The sequence below is a fragment of the Culicoides brevitarsis genome, chromosome 3 (assembly GCF_036172545.1).
Source record: "Culicoides brevitarsis isolate CSIRO-B50_1 chromosome 3, AGI_CSIRO_Cbre_v1, whole genome shotgun sequence".
NCBI lineage: Eukaryota > Metazoa > Arthropoda > Insecta > Diptera > Ceratopogonidae > Culicoides > Culicoides brevitarsis.
The window spans coordinates 20,955,350-20,976,541 of record NC_087087.1 but is presented as its reverse complement, the minus strand read 5'-3'; the positions used below and the strand labels follow the sequence as shown (position 1 = coordinate 20,976,541).

At 25.9% G+C, this 21,192-nt stretch overlaps 1 protein-coding gene across 2 annotated transcripts; it reads right to left on the bottom strand.

Annotated features, from left to right (window-relative positions):
• Window positions 1-19,622, bottom strand: LOC134833923 (pituitary homeobox homolog Ptx1). 2 transcript variants are annotated; one of them, XR_010162140.1, is made up of 7 exons: window positions 19,487-19,622; window positions 16,874-17,354; window positions 7,664-7,795; window positions 5,341-5,591; window positions 859-1,165; window positions 139-281; window positions 1-68 (listed from the first exon to the last, which is right to left on the bottom strand). XR_010162140.1 is itself a non-coding variant. In XM_063848423.1 (6 exons), exons 2-6 carry the CDS (start codon window positions 17,202-17,204, stop codon window positions 235-237), a joined length of 1,068 nt encoding a protein of 355 aa, XP_063704493.1. In that variant the 5' UTR covers window positions 17,205-17,354; window positions 19,487-19,622; the 3' UTR covers window positions 7-234. The 2 variants fall into 2 exon arrangements, 1 of the variants encoding a protein (XP_063704493.1); XM_063848423.1 differs by having other exon boundaries at window positions 7-281.
• Window positions 19,623-21,192: the final 1,570 nt, after the last annotated feature.

Genomic DNA, 21,192 nt, shown 5'->3' with positions numbered 1-21,192 from the left:
GGGGAAACTACGAATATTATTAAAAAAAAAATACTAATTGTTTTGTTGTAAGTTTGAATGACATATACCTAAAAAGAAAGTTATGAAATTTATGAGATTTAAATAACAAAACTATGTGCTTTGTATATTAAATTTTACCTATTTAATTTTTTTCCTTAAATATTTATACATACATCACTTATTTCTTAATGAAAGCCTTTATTTTAAATTTCTAATATTGAACAGGACCGTTTGTTAGTACTGCTTCCAAAGCCAAGACGATTCTGCCGCTGCAATTGGAGCTAAAACAAAAATTTTATCTAATTAGTACACTGAACTAGATTCTGGTACAGTTTATATATATATATATATATATGATATATTTAGCTCCAAAAGCTGCCTCAGACGTCTAATAAGCAATGTACGTAATATTAACGCCATATCATAAAAAATAATGTTTTATATCATTCGAAGAATAAGGTTTTAACAATTAACTGGCATCATGATTTTCAATATTTGGTATAAACTTAAAAGTACGTTGTTTTGATAGTGAAATTTTGTTTTTAGCGTTCTCTCATATACTACTGTCCGTTGTTAAACCAATACTCATTCCAGTGTATTGACAGGCGGATAACCCAGCAGCAGAATTGGATTTAGAGCCAACAGGAGAAGGAGGCATTGTATAAGGACTAGTAAAACCGTAAGAATGTTGTTTAGCTTTCAAACGTAAGGTTGCTATACTAGAAGTACAAGTATCTGGTAATACTGCCGAAGAACGATGATGATACATTGAGTAATGATTTGTTGGGGAGGAGTATGGACAGGAAACTGATCCTTGAATACTAGCTGTTGTAGATATATTGTTAGATAATAAATTACCTGAGCTCATACCAGCGGCTACCGATGACGCAGATGAATTGAAGCAATTAATTGAATTTTGATGATGATTTGTTGATACTACAGCACCTAATGGATTAACAGGCCATGGAAACGTTTTTGCTCCTAACGGTGATGGTACCTTTGCCCAATTATTGTAATGAGAATAAGAAGAATAAATTGCCTCTGTGTCAGCAAAAGGTTGAACAAATTGTGAACCAAATCCATTTTTAAAGTCAGCCGCTGCTATTGCATTCATTTGATTGCGTTCTCGCTTACGCCATTTTGCACGACGGTTTTTAAACCATACCTAAAAACAGATATCAAAAAATTACTTATTACATATAGAATTAATAACCTACAAATGAGTAAAAAACATATGTTGAACATAAAATGATTCGAACTAAATTAAGGACATTGATGATTAAAATAAATAACATCCTATAAGTTTCAGGTTTAAAGTTCAGGTTTTTTTTGGTATGTTAGACAGTCCCCCCTCTCTGTGTAGAACTAACGATCCATTTAAATATTCATAAAGGAAAATGAAGATAAATGACTTTGTTTGAATTTTGAAAACACAATAAGGCCATTAAATTTAAATATTTCTCTTTACGTCAACCCCCCTCCGACTTTGTCGAAAAAATTCAGGGGGAAAATAAAAATATTTAGAAAAAGGGGAAAATTTTTGAATTTTTTTTGTACTTTTTGAATAAAAAACGATAAAAATAACAAATTTACATAAATAAAAAATTTTGAAATACTTTTTTTCATACAAAATGCCAAATTTTTAAAAAAAATTTGATCGTTTATCAATATTTTGTTCTTTTGAGTTTTTAACATTGACATTTGTGTATTAAAAATTGATTTAAAAACATTTTAATTAAAATTGAAAAAAAATGAATATCATAAAAATAAATGTCAAATTTGTTTTTTGAAAAAAAATCAATAATTTTCATGAAAATTTTTTTAAAGGAAAAGAAAATTTAACGTCGAAATACGATTTTCAATACATAAATTACTAAAAATTGAAAAATTATAAAAATACACAAAAAATCAGTAATTTTTGATGAAATTTTTAACTTTTTTTTTTATTTTGCCCCATTGGATTTTCGAATTTGAAATGGGGCATCGGACAAAACTATTGAGTTTCATTTGAAGCGACCTTTATTTTCAAAAAATAAGGCTTATTTCAATTCTTAACCAAATTATCAACCAAACGCAGTATTAACTTAACGAAGTACGTCATCAAACATTACACTGTGGAACAAAAAAAAAAAAAAATTTTTCGATTTTCCAAAAGTGCCTAGGTTTAGGAAGTTATGACCATTTGAAGTTTTTAAGGGTTTTCATGGACATTCTCCAAGGTAACTTCCATAACTTGCACTACAACTTCAAAATTTCTGCTACGAGAAGATTCAGCGGAAAATTTTACGCATATTTAAAAAAAAATTTATTGATTTTGGTGAATTTTTAAGGGAGTTATGGTAGTTTAAAGTCACAAAAATGTGAATTTTTTCCAAAAAATTGAGATAATTTTGACTTTTGAGGTCTGTTGCGCGGGATAAATTTAAAAATCATGTAGCTCATTTGAAAGGGCATAAAATTTACTACAATTTCAAAAAAACAACCAAGCGATTTTGTGGACTTTTACGGATTTTATGATAGAAAAACGAATGAAAGGTCAGCTATTTTTTCATCAAAAATGTACATTTTTCAAATTTTGAGGTCTGATTCGTTGTTTAATGTACCAAGTGTTATATATCGTTGGAAAGGGCATAAAATTTGCAACATTTTGGAAAAAATCCGATTCAAGTTTGACTGATTTTTTCGGGAGTTAAGTCCAAAAATGTTCAAATTTTCATCATAAATTGAGGGTTTTTGACATTTTCACACGAAATTTCTTCTCTTACTATTTGAATTCTGTATGCTTATGAAAATTTTATAAAATCTACTTTCTTCTTTAAAAACCCCCGGTGACATTTGATTGACATTTTAGAAAAATGTTGTTCAAAAACGCACAAAATTTGCAAAATGCCCTTTCCATGTATATAAGCAAAAAATACATTTAAAAGAAAAATACGTTAAAATTTGAAAATGTAGATTTTATGCTCATATACCTTGTTTTATCACGTTTTTGAACAAAAATTTCCCAAAATATCAACCTTAATCATCGGGGGTTTGTAAATTGTAGTAAATTCTATGCCCTTTCCAAAAACATACATGATTAAATAGTTAACAAGCGCAATTTTTAATGAAAAGTCAAAAAACCTCATTTTTGGAAAAAATTTGATCATTTTTGGACTTTCCCAAAAAAATTTATCAAATTAAAAATTTTTCAAAATGTTGCAAAAAAATTTTTTCCAAATATATAACACTTGGTACATTTTCCAACGAATCTGAAAAATTTGAAGAAATGTAATTTTTGTGCAAAAAATTACCTTTCAGTTTTTCCATAAAATCCTTAAAAATCAACCAAACTTTTCAAAACTCTGCGTTTTTTTGAAATTGTAGTAAATTTTATGCCCTTTGTTAACAGCTCGGACTATTTTTCGATTTGTCTGGCGCATCCGGACCCAAAACCGGGTACTTTTTTATTTTGTTCCACAGTGAATTGATTTTCTATCCTAATCAGGACTTATTTTCAAACTATAATTTTAAAGTTCGTTTCTTTTTTCATATTTAATGTTTTTTAAGTTTTTGTTTTATTTTTTTTTTTTTAATATTCAAATTCATAAAAAAATCTCATACATTTGAAATAATTTTGCAGGAATAAAAGCTTACATTAATTATTTAATTCATGTCTTTACCATTTTCAATAAAAAACATCGAAAAAAGTTTTTTTTGTTCTGAGAAAAAATAACAAACACAAAAAACCCAAAATTTTGCAAAGCAATGGGGTCATTTTTTCAATGTAGTAAATACATTTTAATGTTACCACTAATCTAAAATTGACTTATGTATCTCCCTATTATATTACTATCTTCAAAAATATTTAACAAAAGAATTGAATCTATCCATATGTGTAATTTGAATTTAATGTCATTTTGTGTTTTCATATAATTTTTTACACATTTTGGTAAGGGGTTCAACTGCAATTTCTTTATAAAAAGAGAGGGTGGGTTAATTCGCTAAATAAATGTATACAACAAATTACGTTCGTATAATCTACATTATGACTACAGTTTTTTTGTAACCTTTACCTAATACTAAATAACAAAATAGAGCAAACAGTAACAATAGAGGAATAATGATTTTATTAGGTTAATTATAACTTATTACAAAACAGTATGATGAACTTAATGTGCCATGAACTAATATCTGTCAACAAATATTGATAATTTAGGGATGAATAAATAAAACTATTTACTGTAAAAACTTTTCAATGAACAACTTAATTCCTTAACTTAGCTAGATTAGACAATTTTAAGTAATCTATAATCAAACGAAAACTCGTTGACAACATTTTTAAAAATGATAATTTTTTGATTAATCAAACTGCATTTCATCTGAATAAGTGCGGAACAAATATAGATTGGGCTGTGAAATGATAATGGAGATTTTATTTTCTTTTAAAATATCAAATGGTTAAATGCCATATTTATTAATTTTCTCCACAGTTATAGTTCCTCCATCAGTTATATTAGTAAAAATCATCACTCTAATATTTTAACTATTAAAAGCTTTGCATGAAAAGTAATAAAAATACTGTAAATTAGGGACAAATTTTGATACTTTGATATTTTTCCAAATTTCACTCAATATTATTATTTATTTTATGGAAAATTGTTTAAAATACTTAGTTTATGTTTTAGTAAAACATAAGAGGATAACTTTAAAGCCATTAAACACAGCTCATGCGCGAAATCCCCGCCATTATAAAAAATAACCTATATTCTGCTTTTTGTTTTGCTTCTTTATACTGTACTTAATATAATGTTTTATTTAACTAAAATAAACGATTGGAGCGAGGAAATAGAAAAATGGCGTATTAAACATGTCTTTGTAAAAAAGACAATCAGGTGTGTTAGATGTAGGCGATAAAATTTTTATTACTTTATTACTAACAGTAAAGTTTCCTAGCAATTATGTTTTAAATTATAACATATTTTATTTGTTAAAACTGAAACCTGCGAAAATCAAAAACTTAGAATAAAAAATGATAAACAATTATAAAATTAGAATAAACAATTTTAAATTAAACAATTTTCTTTAATTAGTTTAAGAAATTTGATTTTTTATGAACATTTCATGCTTTAGTATCTGGAGAGTTTGTTTTTGTAAAGGAATTAGTTTTAGTAGTTCTTTAAAAAAGTTTTTAAATTTGACTTGGAAAATTAAGAAAAAAAACAACTTTTCGTTATTTTTTATAATATAGATTTTGATTCTATATTTTTGTGCTTTCAGTTTTATATTATATTAAGAGTTGGTATGAAATATTAAGAGTTGGTATGAAAAAAGTTTAAAACTAAAATAAATGGACTTTACCCGAACACGTGCTTCTGTCAAATTAGTCCACATTGCAATCTCTTCTCGTGTCGACATATCAGGATATCTATTACGAGTAAACGTTTGCTCAAGTTCATGCAGTTGTTGTGATGTAAAATGTGTGCGTTGTCTTCGTTGTCTTTTATTTTTCTTATCATTTTTTATTTCGTCTGTGGTTCCAATTGTATCTTCATGATTTGTGATTCCAGTGCTTTCGGTTTTGATTGTTGCATCATTTACTAAACGTCCAACTTTAAATAAAATTAAATATTTATTCAAAAAAAATAAGTGTTTATTTAGTTTTGATTAGTAGTTAAAAAAATAATAAATAAATAATATATTATTTATATATCAGATATATATATCACTTCAGATTTCCTTATCTTTCTTTAAAAGTTTGATGTATTAACAAAACAAACAAATAATATACAAAAAAAAAAATCAGTAAGCGATCAATCAAGATATCTATTTGTAAAATTATTTATTATCTATAATCAATCGAAATCCAAAAATTATCATCAATATGGTCAGCTAGAAGGCATTTAAATACATGTAAAATAATAGTATTTTCGTTTCAGTTATGAATCAGGAAAATTACTCATGAATTCATATTACCTCGGTAATAACGTTCATACCCGAAATTTGATTATGAACGCATTATGAACACTATAGCGTGTACGTAAATTTGTACGTGTATACGAGAGAATTATGAACGTTCATAATTTTCATAATGTGATTCATCAATAGTGCAAAAAATGATTCATTGAAATGAAACGATTTTTGTAAAATTTTAATATAATTTTCGATGTAAAATATGACATTCGGAAATGAAAATAATTCAGAAATTTTATATATTATGAAAATTAATAAATTTTAGATTTTTTTTAATTTTTGGAATACTTGCTCCCGTATGATCAAATATTTAAAATTTATTGTTGGGAGTTGCTCGAATTTCTAATTCTAATTTAGAAAATTTTAATATAAAATTACATTTAGCATAAAATTTTAAGTTAAGAGTTTTTAAAATTCTAAAATTTTAATATTCGCTAAAATAAATATGTTTAGGTACATATTTAGTAGGTAGGATGAATTGTTCGAAAATAAACTTAACATTTTTTGAAATTTTTCATGTAATTTTTAAAAAATATCTCAAATCTTTCAATTGTAGAGCAGTTTGCTTTTAAAATTTTTCAGAAAACGACTAATGATTTCCACAATCGAAAATTCGAAATTCATCCAAATTTTGAAAAATAATTTTTTATTTCACTTGAAACATGTTTTCGACTAAAAGTTAATTCTAATTTTAAAACTTTTAACTAAAAAACAAAATTTTTAGAAAATCCATCCTTCATAAATTCATAATTTGTTTAGAAAATTTATGAACAAATTATGAACAAATTATGAACAATTATGAATGCTATGAATCAATTATTACCATTTATGAACGTTCATGAACGATATAGACGCATATTTGTACATGAATTGGTACTTTTATGATTCATAATGGTTATGAATTTTTAGTGATCTCGCCTGGATAGTACGTGTAGTTCAATATAATTCATTCTTAAATGACTGATTTTTTTTATTTTAATTTTGCATATATTTTAAATAAATCAAGAAAATCATATGAAAAATAAATTAATTAAGAAAAATTATTTTGAAACATACGTTTTTGACAAATACGTAAATAAAATCTGATTCTTTTTATGAACATTTGATATTTATTACCTTATATCTAAATATTGTGATTATGTTGTTCTAATTTTGTTCATAAACGAATTCAAAAATTCAATTTAAAATATAAATATCGGTGAGCATACCCTTACATAAGCTTAAATTGCATTCGTTTATATAACGAATAATTTAAATTATTTCAATGTGTTCAGCTCCATGATTTTTCCGAGTTTTCCCGAAGTTTTTATCAATTTTCACTTTTCCTGTTTCACGCGAGACTCCCTTGCACATTTTAAAATTTTCCGGTATCCCAAATATTTCCCGAAAATTTTCATTAATTTTCACTTTTCATGTTACTCGCAAGTTTTTCCGATTTCCCAAAATTTTTCCGACGTTTTCCACTAATTTTCATCGACAACATTTTTCAACGGAAAAACACAAATATTTTCAACGGGTATTTTTTCAAATCGGTTGTCAAAACTGTCATTTGAAAAGAATTTGCCTTCTAGTTCATACAAAATTTAAGTGGCACACCACACAGACGGATGGACGAAATCACGAGCACAATACCGCAGTTTTTTTCAAAAAAATTTAAATGCGGTAAAAATTAGGTAAAGTAGTAATTTGTAGAAAAGAACAATCAAATTACCTTTTCTTTCTTTTCCTCTATTACGACTGGAAGTTGAATGAAAATTTATCTGATTATGATGATCCATATTATTGACTACTGATGATATTGTACTATGATTGTTATCACGAAAGTCTCCTGCTTCTGTCCACACTAAAAGAAACAATAAAAGTGTTTTCATTTTAGATTTTGTTAAAATTGGTCAAGAATATTCCATTTTTTTTTTTTTTTTGTTTTTCGATACTATAAGATTTATACTATATTATAAGATTTATTTCGATACTAAATATAAGATAAGATTTTTTAAATAAGGCAAGTGCAATTTCAAAAAATGTTTCACATTACAACTCACCTAACTTTTTTAAAAAATCCAAGGAGGAAAAAATGGAATAATGATAATGGTTTTGATATATTTTTCAAAACACGAAAAATGACTTATAATCATTAAAAATTGATTGAAATCTGTAATTTTTGCTTTATTTAGCAATTACAGTGAAAATATATATCTCTAATAGAGCTATTCTCTAATATCAATATTCAGAAAGTCATGCATTTTTCGAAGAAAATTCGTAAGAAATGATGTATTTATAAATATTTTTGATCATTAAGCTAAATTTTTAGTATTTTGATCAAACATTAATTAAAAATATGGAAATTTATTGAGATAATTTAAAATGATGAATTTCTTAGAAATTTTAACTTTTTTAAGTTTTTCTTCCTTAGGCAAGTGCAATTTCAAAAAATGTTTCACATGTCCACCCACCTAACTTTTTCCGAAATTCCAAGGAGGAAATAATGATAATGGTTTTGAAATATTTTAACATTGAAAACATTAAAAAATTTACTAAAATCATCAAAAAATTGTTGAAATCCATAATTTTTGTTATATTTTGCACTTTTTCAATGAATCAGACTTATTTTCACAGAAAAAAATTAAAAAATTTGAAGTTTGAAATTTGCCAAAAACTTTTTAGAAAATTTTTGAATTTTTTTTTTGTTTCAAAAATTTGTCCAAATGTTAAAATAAAAGATCTAAAATGTCTTTAAACACTCTAATAAATATTAAAGCTCTTTAAAAATAGAGAAAAAGATTGAAAAATCATTGATATTATTGTTTTCCATTATCATTATTCATTACTCCCACCTCCTTACTTTTTGAGGTCCAAAATAATGTGAAACATTTAAAACATATATTAAAAAATAAATAAATTTTATAAAAGATAATGTTTAATTTATTTATATGTTAATCTATTAATCTATATGTATATTAATCTTTAAATAGAAATATATGAAATAAGTATGAAAAGACGAAATCATTGGCATATGACCATTTTTTCAAAATTAGTTTGACATACAATAAAAAATGATTTCCGTAACAATTGCGATAAAGTCACGTTCCGTATATTTTTTCACAATATACTTATATCACTGAAATAGTAGAATATACAGAATACTGTTAAAAATTAGAAAATGAATTATTTGACAAGTGTTAAAATTTACTTCTCATTTTAAGAAAAAACAAATTATACCCTTATATAAATATTAATATTATTTTTCATTTTGTTATTCACATAAAGGAAGGAAAAAAGGAAGAAGGTTTTGTATCATCATGACAGTCACATACATACACTATATGAATAAAGTAATTCATCTGTTTAAGAAAAATATCTCAATACATCTTGAAATAATCATAAGTGAAAAATAACAATAATGAAATAAAAAAAAATGTAAATGCGTTTTGACTTTTATTTTTGTGATATATCAAATATTGAAATTTAAAATTTACCAAAGGTATTTTTTTTTCAAATTATGCGTTTATATGTTAATGATAGCCTATATCGGATGGCGGATTCTTTTCAACAATTTTGGTGCCTATTTTAAAGGATTTTTTTCTATAGAAATCTCGGGGCCTAACCCTGCAGCTTCATTAGCCTACCAGTAAATCCGCTACTGGATATAGGCCGTCGTTTGTAAATTTATAATGCCATGTATGAATACTTCAATTGTAATTGAAATGAATTTGGACCTAAAAGATTTATAAAATAATAATATTAATATTTATAGTACATATTGCATTCATTGAATTTTTGTTTCACTGAACAAATATTTTCAAATTTTGAAAAATACTAGCAATATTTATTTATTTTTTGTCAAAATATTGTATTTATTTTTCTAATCAATTCTTTTGGTAACAAAGTATTTAACCCTTTGAAATAAAATATAATATGATAAACATCTGCTCGATTTTCTAAGTCAAAAGGTAATGAAACCCTTACTATTTAGATGTATAAAAATATATTTGTGCTAAAATCAAATCAAAACTTTTAGCTTTATTATCAAAAATACTTTTTTTTGTAAATACTTATTCTATTTTTAATTTATTTTGTTTTAAACTATAAAATCATCATTTTTTATAAATAACTTTTCTTAATCCTCAAAAGGAAAATGAGGATTATGTAAGATTAACGCACACTTCAAAATACATACTATTTAATTTAAACTTTATTTTTAAACATTCATGATGATCATGACAGTGAAATATATATTTTAACTTTAAAACAATTAAGTATCTAACCAAACGAATATTTTGTATAAGGTGCATTCCATTTTAAAAAATATTGAAATTGCGAAAAAGAAAAAAAATCTTTGCTCTTGCTTTGACGAAAAAATTTTTTCTTCATTTTTATAAGTTTATTGATAGTTTTAAAATTCCACACGCTACTTTGTTTTTGGTGCATAAAAAGGCACATTTTGTGATACTCTATCGAGAAAACATCGAAAAGTTATCAGCATAATCAAAAACCTATCCGCTAAATGACAGTAAATATTCCAAAGAATTTGAATTCAGGCCGACAAAAAATCTTTCGCCAGAGGCTTTATGACGAAAAAAATTTCATTTTTTGGGGCAAAATGTATCCTTTAATTAAAATTTATCAGAGGCGGGCATACACACAGAGCTCAAAACCACTAGGGGAGTTATGCACTAGGAAGTTTCCAATAGGAAACCACGAGGGGCTACAAGGGAGTAATAGGGCAACTAGGTAGACTAGGAATACCACAACTAGGATACACAATTAGGAATTCCAGGAACAACTAGGAATTCCACGAGGAGTCAAGAAAAAATTTTGACCAAAAATGTTTCCTAGTTGAATTGAACAAGGAAATTTTTTTTTCTTCCTAGTAGATTTCAACTAGGAAAATATAAAATCAAAAAATTTTTTTAGCTCCTATTGGAATTCAACTAGGGAAAATTTTTTGAAATTTTTTAAAATTTTCCTATTGGTCCCTAGTAGTCCGAGTATCTCCTCGTGTTTTCCTCGTTCTTTTTTTTCCTAGTGCTTCAATTTTTCCTCGTGAAAAAATTCTCACTAGGAGAGCCCTTGTGCTTTCCTATTGGTCCCTATTGCTTTTTGACACCACTAGGCCTAGTGGTTTCGGGCTCTGTGTGTAAAAACGGACAGGCATTCAGTCAACAGCCTCAAGATCAGTAGAAAATTAGTAGTAAATGTAAATCTTTTACAATAAACAGTGATTGGAAAAATAATATTATTCAATACAATAAATATATTACCATTTTATTTATTTTTAATTATTTTCAATAAAAATATTGTACAATTATTGAAAGTAGAATTTTGTTTTAAAAATCGGCGAAATTTAAAGATTTTACAATAAATTGTACATTTTTTTGAATAAAAAAATCTTGCAAATTTTTATAAAAGTGTGAACGAATTTCAAATTGTCGAAAAAATTCAAGGGGAAAAATAAAAATATTTGGAAAAATAGGAAATTTTTGATAATTTTTGACTAAAAAAATGATGAAAACAGCATATGGGCTTGTTTTTTTCGATAAATTTTTTTCGAAAATTTTCAAATTCACAATTTTGCAGATTTTATGCCTGTTCTAGGATGAAAACACCTCAAATTTAACGAATATGCAAAAATATTCCAAGAATTTGTGTTTAGATTTCGAGATATAGGCGTTGAAAGTTAGAGATTTTTCATTTCAGTAGTAAGACGTTTTTGAGATATTTCATTATGAAGCCCGTTTTTTCAGTTTTCATAAAGAGTTATCGGTCCAAACAAATTTTCATTGGATAACACACTAAATTAACTATTTTTTGTGATATACCCTTTTTCGATTCCATTTAGTGTACTGGATATACAAAGGGGAACAAATCACTCTTTTTTCCTCGTAACATACGTTACCAAAAAGATGGAAATGTTAGTCCCCTGAACACTTTTCTGAGAAAATTTTTTGAATGAAGTATGTAGTTTATCAATGTTTTAGATGCTCTTTAATATGTGATACCAAACTAAATTTCCGTAGAGGAAACTTTGTCCAGAAAATCACTCTAAAGTTGAGTAACATACGTTACCATACAAGGAAGGAAATTGAGAATGATTCTTATGTCTCAGCGAAGTCATCAATTTTGACTTTTTATTATCTGAAATGATGTTTTATCATGAATTAAGAACAAAAATACAAATTTCATGAAAAAATTTTTAGGATTGATCGGCATTTGGAAGCACATTTTTTTGTTTTGAGTCTTAGTAAGAAAATCATCAAAGAACCCTCCTCTGAGAGCGAATATTAAGATGCTTGTTAATGTAAAATAGATAAAAGATCTTAAAAAGAGTATAATGAACACTTTTGGATACTTTAGACAGCGGAAATACCTCAAATTTTTGAAATATAGTACGAAAATCGTTATCAACGATCATGCAATAATTTAAGAAAATCCTGAAAAATTACAAAAAGTTGATCCAAAGCTACCAATTGGGTGTCAAACTTCGTAAAACTGATAGAAAAGGGATTTAAAACAATAATACATCAATACTTTGTGATAAAAATTCCAAAATTCGATATTAATTGTGAAATTCCATGTAATAGCCCACGTTGAAAAATCTGCTTCTCAAGGATGAAAAATTTTCGCTCAAAATGTATCGGAAAATTATGGAAATGGTCTAGGAGCATCAAATAACTAAAAATTACTACATTTTACTTCATAAAAATATCTCAGGAGCTCTTTGAGCAATGCTTGAAAAACCTTGGTAACATACGTTACCGCTTTGCTCACTCCCCGCATAATGAAGATTTCAAATTTTTTCGAGTTTTTTTGCATAAATATGTGAAAGACCATTAAAACTTTTGATCCTAATCATTCGTTTTGAAATATCAGCTCCGAGCTCGATAAAATTTGAAAAATGCCGAAAAAAATTTTTTTCAGTTTCGAAATTTTGTAACATACGTTACCGAAACAACCGCGTTTTACTCCCACTTGCGCTTGACTTTCGAAAAAATTTCTGCCACAAACGGATGCTAAAGTCTTCAAGGTTTATAATGCGAGTGATTTTTTTCTCAGATTTGAAAGACATTTAAGAGAAATATATAAAAAAGTGCGATTTTGGTAACGTATGTTACCAAAAAACAAGCCCATATATACATTAAAAATTGAACATGAACTTATTTTCCCAAAATTAAAATTTTTTCTTCAATTTTTTTTCGTCAAATTTTATAACAATTTTGACTTAAACAAAAATTAATTTCATGTGAAAAATCAATATTTAACATCAAAAAAGTAGCATATAAAAATAAAATAATATTTATTCAAAAACCTTTATGCGACATAAAGTGAAATAATTAAATTAAATAGCCTAAATGAAGCACAAAATAAGTGCTTTAAAAGTGATAAAAGATTCAATTGCATTTAAAAAACATCAGTTTTTTTTATAAAAAATTTATAAATGAAAAAATATGAAATGTTTGTCTCAAAATTGACCCAGCCATGGCTAGTCCGCCGAGATATATATAAAAAAAACTTTTATTGTGGGGTCTCAAATAATTTTTTTGAAGAAATACAAACAAACATATACTGCAATTCGAATTTGCTTTGCTAATTTAAGGGTTAATAGGCTAAATAAAAGGCTAATTTTACCCTAAAAGACGAAGCGAAAAAAAAAGTCGAAATTTGGAGGTTTTTTTTTTTAATTTTCTTCTTACTAGAATTGTTTTTCGTCTCGAGTAGGTAGATAACAACAAACTATTTGGTCAGAAAGTCTCAAAATGTGATATATTTGTGTTTTTAGCGAATTTTGTATCTTTCAAAAATTTAAAAAATGAGGTGAAAACAAAATTTTCAATATCAAGTTTTACCGCATTTTGAAGAAAAATGCGGTATTAATCAGGGAAAGTCGTCTGGCGGCGTCGTCGTACCCGATGTGGGCGCACGCAAAAAGCGATGTGCCCAAAGTGATGTTGGAGTGGGCAAGGACGTCGTGTTAAATTATATTGGTAAAAAGAAATGCTTGAACAAAAATAAGACAACCAGATTTGGATTCTCATAAGTAAATTCAAAAATCCAGACTAAGAATTTTTCATTTTTCAATAGATTTTCTGATTTTTAATCGTTTTGTATATGTTTTGAATACTTAAATAACCGTTGTCATTATTTCCTCCTTGGATTTTTGGAAAAAGTGAGGTGAGACATTTTTTTGTACTTGCACTTGCCTTTTATCAATTGTATAATTTGATAAAGTGTCTATCTAAAATCATTTTTGCCAAATAAAAAGACATTTTTTTCGTGATTTAGTTTACTATTAAGCCAGATGTTTATGTAGGATAATAAAGTGTTATATTGTATATTGTATGGTTCCAAAAGACCAAATTTTTATCCCCTTTTTTCTGTCATGACAAAGAATAAATTTTAAAATTGTATATTTGTTTTGTCAAAACTCACAGTTATTTCTCGGATTAATACTACACTAAGGAGGATGCATATATTACTGTGATATCATTTTATCTATATTATTTATCATTAATAGACAACATGTGTTTTAATTTGTACGAAGTCTGTAAATCGTAATTCATGACAAATTATATGTTTGTAATGGAAATCATTAAAAGGAGGTGTGGTTGACCATAAAATTGATGCTTTCATGAAAAAAACGGGAAAGTAAAAGAAAATATAATATCAAATGACAAATTGCCGTTCAAAAAGTTATAAACTGTGCGTTCAATCATTTCAACTGTGTAGCCGAAATTCTAAATTTTATAACGATTTCAAGTGCTTTTGAAAGTATACGTTTAACAGTTTTAATTTGAGTGATTATACGGTAAATACAATATCAAATATTATCTTATCTAATAAATAAAAATTAGATATAAAATTGAACATCTAGTTAGAAAGTAAGCATAAACTTTTTTTTAATAATAAAATGAGTATTTATTTCACTTATTTGACGAAAATTGTTATTGTATAAAGGGTTTAAAGTTCCTATAATGTTTCATATTTCTTAAGATTTTTAAGAAAAATATTTAGGTTACCTTAATTATTCGGCGTTAAACAGACGTGAAAAAAATGTATTTTTTTCTCGGGAACCAAACTCACTTCCCAAAATTTTTTTACCCCAAGAAGATGCGGGAAAATAAAATTTCACGTCAATACTTCACAATATTTCTATAATAATATATAATTTATAAAGTTCTTGGAAATTGGTCCAAATTTTAATATTCAGTCTTAAAAAATCTTCGATTTTATTATATCAAAAAAATAATTTTTAACATCACAAAGTTATAAAATGTACAACAAAAATTTTTTTAAAATGTACTAAAAATATATATTTTATTAATGGAAACTTCTTAAAAAAATATTTGGAAAAAAAATTTTACAAATTTTCTGATCATATTTAAATTTTTTTTAGCTTTTTTGATGCATTTAACAAAATTTTTGTGATCTTGTGAACTTAAATTTGTGATTTAAAAACCAAATATCGACTGAAAAACAATATATTTTAGAATAAAAACTTTTTTAAAAAATGTGTGGAAATTTTTTTTCGATGTTATCTGATCATTTTTACAAAATTTTTGAACATTTTTGGTGCATTTCACAAAATTTTTGTGATCTTGTGAACTTAAATTTGTGATTTAAAAACCAAATATCGACTGAAAAACAATGTATTTTAGAATAAAATTTTTTTAAAAAATGTGTGGAAATTTTTTTTCGATGTTATCTGACCATTTTTACAAAATTTTTGAACATTTTTGGTGCATTTCACAAAATTTTTGTGATCTTGTGAACTTAAATTTGTGATCTGTGAAATTGTGATTTTGTGAAGTTTTCACAAGATCACAAACTTTAAATGGCTGTAGCGTAAAAACTAGACGAGGTTGGAGAAAACTGATTGTATATTCTGAAAGCTGATGAAAAGGATTACCAAAAAATATACTGTTTTGAAAAATTCTACTTCCCAGGCATATAAGTTCACACTGCTGAACCTTGTGATTTCACGTGATTTCACAAGGTTCAGCGATGTAAAATGCAAAATTTCTATAATGATAATTTCAAATGGAATATATTTTCAAGTGAAGCTTTTAAATACTATTAAATATAGTAAAATTTTTTTCCAAATATTTTTTAAGAAGTTTCCATTAATAAAATATATATTTTTAGTACATTTTAAAAAAATATTTGTTGTATATTTTATAACTTTGTGATGTTAAAAATTATTTTTTTGGTATAATAAAATCGAAGATTTTTTAAGACTGAATATAAAAATTTAGACCGATTTCCAAAAACTTAATAAGTTATATATCATTATAGAAATATTGTGAAGTATTAAGGTGAAATTTTATTTTCCCGCATCTTCCAAAATAATTTTTAAAAAATCATAATTTAAGTCAATTTTTTAAGTAATTTTTAAATTATAAAATATCCCTTTTTTCTCTTAAATATTTAAATTTCTTTATGATTTTTGTAAATTTCCTGAGAAACAGGGTCTCGAACTTTTTCCAAGACCGACGCTCCACATTCTTAGAGACCACATTAATCTCCTAAATATTAGAGGATAACTGACTAGCCTATGGGATTTTAAAGAACGAGCAATTAAATGAATCAGTTGGTGACAATTCGTGGAAACTAAAAATATATAGTTAGGCCGCTCCAAATTTTTTTTGAACTTTTTGTCTCATGCCCCATTTCAAAATCCGAAAATCCAATGGGGCAAAATAAAAAAAAAAGTTAAAAATTTCATCAAAAATGACCGTTTTTTGGTCTATTTTCATAATTTTTCAAGGAATTTTTTAAATTTTCTAAAAAAGCTTTTATCAAATCTAATTTAAAAGTACACATGTATACTAATAGATCGACGACATATCCAGCATATAATCAAAATAAGTTTTAAAGTCGATAAAATAATATATATATTTAAAAATTTATAATTTTTTGAACTTACATTTTAATTTTTCTAGAGGTTCATGTAATATAGATGTCTGATGAGTATTTAAGCTATGGTGATGTGTTGTCTGTCCCAATGCTGAATCACCAATTATTTCACCGTGATGTAAATGACCTAGTCCAGAAGCGATTGTACTAGATGACATTAAACTAGCTATTGCTGGTGATACATTAACAGGTGAAACAGAATCATGCAGTACATGATTATGTATATGATCACTTGTATTGTTGTTTGTTGGTTGACTGTTTGTGGCCACCAAATCTTGTAAACATAAACCTGTTGAGTCCGTCATGCTATCAAGTGTGTTTGAGCCACTACCTCGTTCCATGTTTGACGGATATATAGAGGACAGTTGTTGATTTGACTGTCCCCCTGTTCCACCAGGTGGAAATATATCCTTGTATGATCGAAGGTAAATCGTTTTGAATGAAATTTATGGCACGATGTCTTAATTCCTTGTTTGTTTTTTCATGAAATACTAAAACGAGTTTAAAAAAAAAACAAATACATATTATCAATATTATTATCCCGAAAGTCCTTTTCTATAAAAATTTTTATGCTAGTGGCTTAAAATTTGGCATGAAACTGTAGTTTTGAAACCAAATGCTGGAAAAATTCGAAAAATTGCGGGGTAACCGACAATTTTTGATATTTTATGAAAGTTTTCGTTCCATCTTGCGATGATGTAAGTCACTTAGGTTTGAGTTAAAATTTTTGCTATAAAATGATATTTTATATAATATTAAAATTGTATTTTTGAAAGAGATAAAGATAACTTCAGGACGAGCTTTGCTCTTTAGAAGTCACAAATAAAAATATATAATAATAATAATAAGCCACAAAGGTAAGACCGAAACCATAGAAAAAAATCTTTTTTTTTTTTTTTCAAAAAGTACTTTTTTAAATTAATTTGACATTTCAATTAAGTATTATTAGAAATTTATAAATAAAATTTTATTTTATTTCTATAATTTGGTTTTCAAATACTAATGTTCTTAAGATAGTTTTGAAAATGATACAACAATAGAAATCGAAATTTAAATTCAAAGTTAAAAAGAGCATATAAGGCCGCTCCAATTTTTTTTCTGTTTTTGTCCCGTGCCCCATTTCAAAAGCCGAAAATCCAATGGGGCAAAATAAAAAAAAAGTTGAAAATTTCATCAAAATTGACCGATTTTTTGGCCTTTTTCCATATTTTTTCAAGATATTTTTTAAAATTTTTTCGATTTTTAAGAATTTTTGTATTGAAAAACGAAATTTGAATTTTTTGTATTAAATAACATGTATATAATATTTTTATAGTATATAGTATTTGTTGTATATAATATTTAAGAAATATTAAATAAAAAGTACTTTAATATTTTTACGTTTCACTTTAAAAAAAAAAACAAAATGAAAAACAAAGAATTTTTATTGTACTCACAGTAAACATATATCTCAAGTCTCACATTATTATTCTTAAAAAGTAAAGTTTGAAAAAAGCTTTAGTATCACATTATTCTATTATGGTATCATGTAGTAAATTGAAGATATTTTTAAATTATGAAATTTTCATATTATCTGATTGTTAGGGTTTGTTAAGATGTTAACAAGGTTTTAAGGACTAAATACTTGCCAAAAAATTAAAATAAAAACGTAAAATTAGAAGTGATTTCGAACCCTGATATGTGAGGCGTGTACAATAAACTTTTTATTCGATTTCAGTCTCCATTCAGAAAAGAGCAGCAATAACAATTTATTTAGTTAAATCCAGTCTTAAGAGGCTCATAAGTTAAATGAATTTCATTACAAACAGACGACCGAAAGAATTATTATGTATTACAAACTTCTATGAGTATACTATGTATTATAACTACACTTTAAAAATGGAAAACAGAAAATATCAAAATCTTATAAAAAATACATTCATATTCAATAACTTCTTACTGTAATTTTTATTATATAGGTATATTTAATACTTAATATGATCAATGTGTTGTATTCTAAATAAAAATAACAGCTTTCCAGTTTCTATGAGAAAGGACTTTCATCAACGCAGTTCGATGAGCCGTCGGAATCAAAAGTAGTTATATATCCATTAATGATGTAATGAAGCATTCAGCATGTTATGTTTTAATACTTATATCATTATTCACATGATACTTGTTTTTTGTGTTTGATGATATTATCATAAGATAATAAAATTCAAAACTCATTATTAATTAAACAACATTTTAATATTAACTTGATGATAAGATTAGAGAGCACTTATATTGTTTTATGAGTTTATTATTGTCACCATACAGAAGAAAGTTCATGCTAGTTTTTTATATTTGCATGTTACTAAAATATTAGTACACCTTTTTTAATTTTTTTATTTTGCATATAAACTAGCACATTTAAAGAAGCACATTGAAAAGGCTCAAAAATTACTGGAACCAATTACATGTTATTTTTATTTCATTTGAAACTCTTAAAAATAAACTGGCCCGACGGATATTAAGAGTAAAGCTTATTCTTTTTCTCTTTAACTAACTGCTTTTTAATTTTAATGATATGTTGTATGAATAAATATAAATGATATTTTTATTTTTTAAATAAAAATTATTGTTCAACTTAATATGTACTCACCGATCCTCTCCAAATTAAACTTGAATTTATATCAGTTAGTTCATTGACTTTGTAAGAACACTCAAACTCAAATACTAAACTGAACTCCTTACGATATTATTTTTTTTTAGCATTCTTATCTATGATTTTTTTTTAATTCAGTAAAATTCAAGGAAATTTCCATATGATATTGGATAAAATAATCAAACAGATTTTGAAATGTCACTTATAAAAAATTATCACTTTTTTAATGAATAATATTTTTTTTTCTTTAGTACTTTTAATATTTTTATATGTTTATCATAATAAGATACAGAAAAAATATTATACTTTATTGGACGACTATCAAATACAATTTAAACCTCGGGGCTCTATATATCATCTGTTTAGTTTTAACAAAGATTTTCCACATAGCCCTTCTTCATTTTTGTCATACAGTATTTGTACTATTCTATTATCGTTGTACGAACATACGAGTATCTCACACAACTACAGAAATGTTCTATTTTCGCTCTCTCATATAGAGATGTGTATACACACATATACGCAGGTATATTTATATAAATAAATATATACATATATCTACATATAATTTTCCAAACAACACTTGAATACGCATGAGTTATATAAACATAATGTATCTATGGTTAAGTATTCAAATCTCTGATATCATTTTATAAGTTTTTATTTCTGATCAAATGACAATGAAAAAGTAAATACATATAATCATAATATAATTTTTCTTAAATTCATAATCTATATTTAATTTATATCGAAATACAGAAAAAAATCAACATTTATCAAGATTGACTTTAATTTTCGTTTTAATTTGGTACTGTTGATGTGTTTTAAATTTAATTAAAATCATAAAACAGCAATATTATTTTAAATAAAAAACTTGATAATTGTCATTAGAAACTGAATGTTTAAATTAAAAGTATTAGAAAAGTCAAGATAATTTTTCCACACACCTAAATCTCAAATATTGCACCGTAAATGTCGATAAAAAATCAATTTGCAAGCCCACTTTTGAACCCTTAAGAAATATATACTGAATACGTTCTACAGAAAGTAGTAAAAAAACACATAATTTTTCTCAAGTACTTAGCATAAAGCCGATAAAGAAGACAAAAAAAATCAACTTTCAGGCTTAACACATACATACGATAGGCACCAATAGCACCCACTTTCACTCTGGTAGACTTCATAACTTATTTTAAGTCCACCTCCTATTTGTCATGTAAGAAATATTTTCCGGCGCATACTCACTTTATGTTTGTTTTGTTGTCTCATTCGTGCAAATTGCATACCGACATTCTTCGATTACTTTGCCGATGTCAAACATAGTAACTTTCTTGCTTAATGAAAATACAACAAAATTACTTTTTATATTTTATATAACATGTTTATTTTATATATTTTATTTGAATCTTTTTTTTAACAACTTGAACGAGAAATATAGCATAATTTTTTTTATCTTCCACTTAATGATTTTTGAAGTGTGATAAAAAATAATTAAACATTTTATTTAAAGAAGTAAAGAGATCGAATAAGACAACATTTCAAATTATAACCATCCCCTTTTTTCTCTCTTTGTTTGAAAATAGGCGTTCCTAGTTTGTCTCTCCCTTGAAGCTTTATACAAAGTAATATGGCGATTATTTACTTCTATATTTCAGAGTCAGAACGAACGTTGCCGTACATAATTTCCCTTCAAACCAAAGAAG

What these genes read in the sequence shown, in the direction of transcription:
- LOC134833923 (XM_063848423.1), bottom strand. Translation starts at nt 17,204, where the DNA reads ATGGAACGAGGTAGTGGCTCAAACACACTTGATAGCATGACGGACTCA. An exon ending in ACCTCTAGAAAAATTAAAAT is followed by an intron (nt 7,796 to 16,873) that starts GTAAGTTCAAAA and finishes TGTTTCTTTTAG; the next exon opens with TGTGGACAGAAGCAGGAGAC. An exon ending in TAGAGGAAAAGAAAGAAAAG is followed by an intron (nt 5,592 to 7,663) that starts GTAATTTGATTG and finishes TTTTATTTAAAG; the next exon opens with TTGGACGTTTAGTAAATGAT.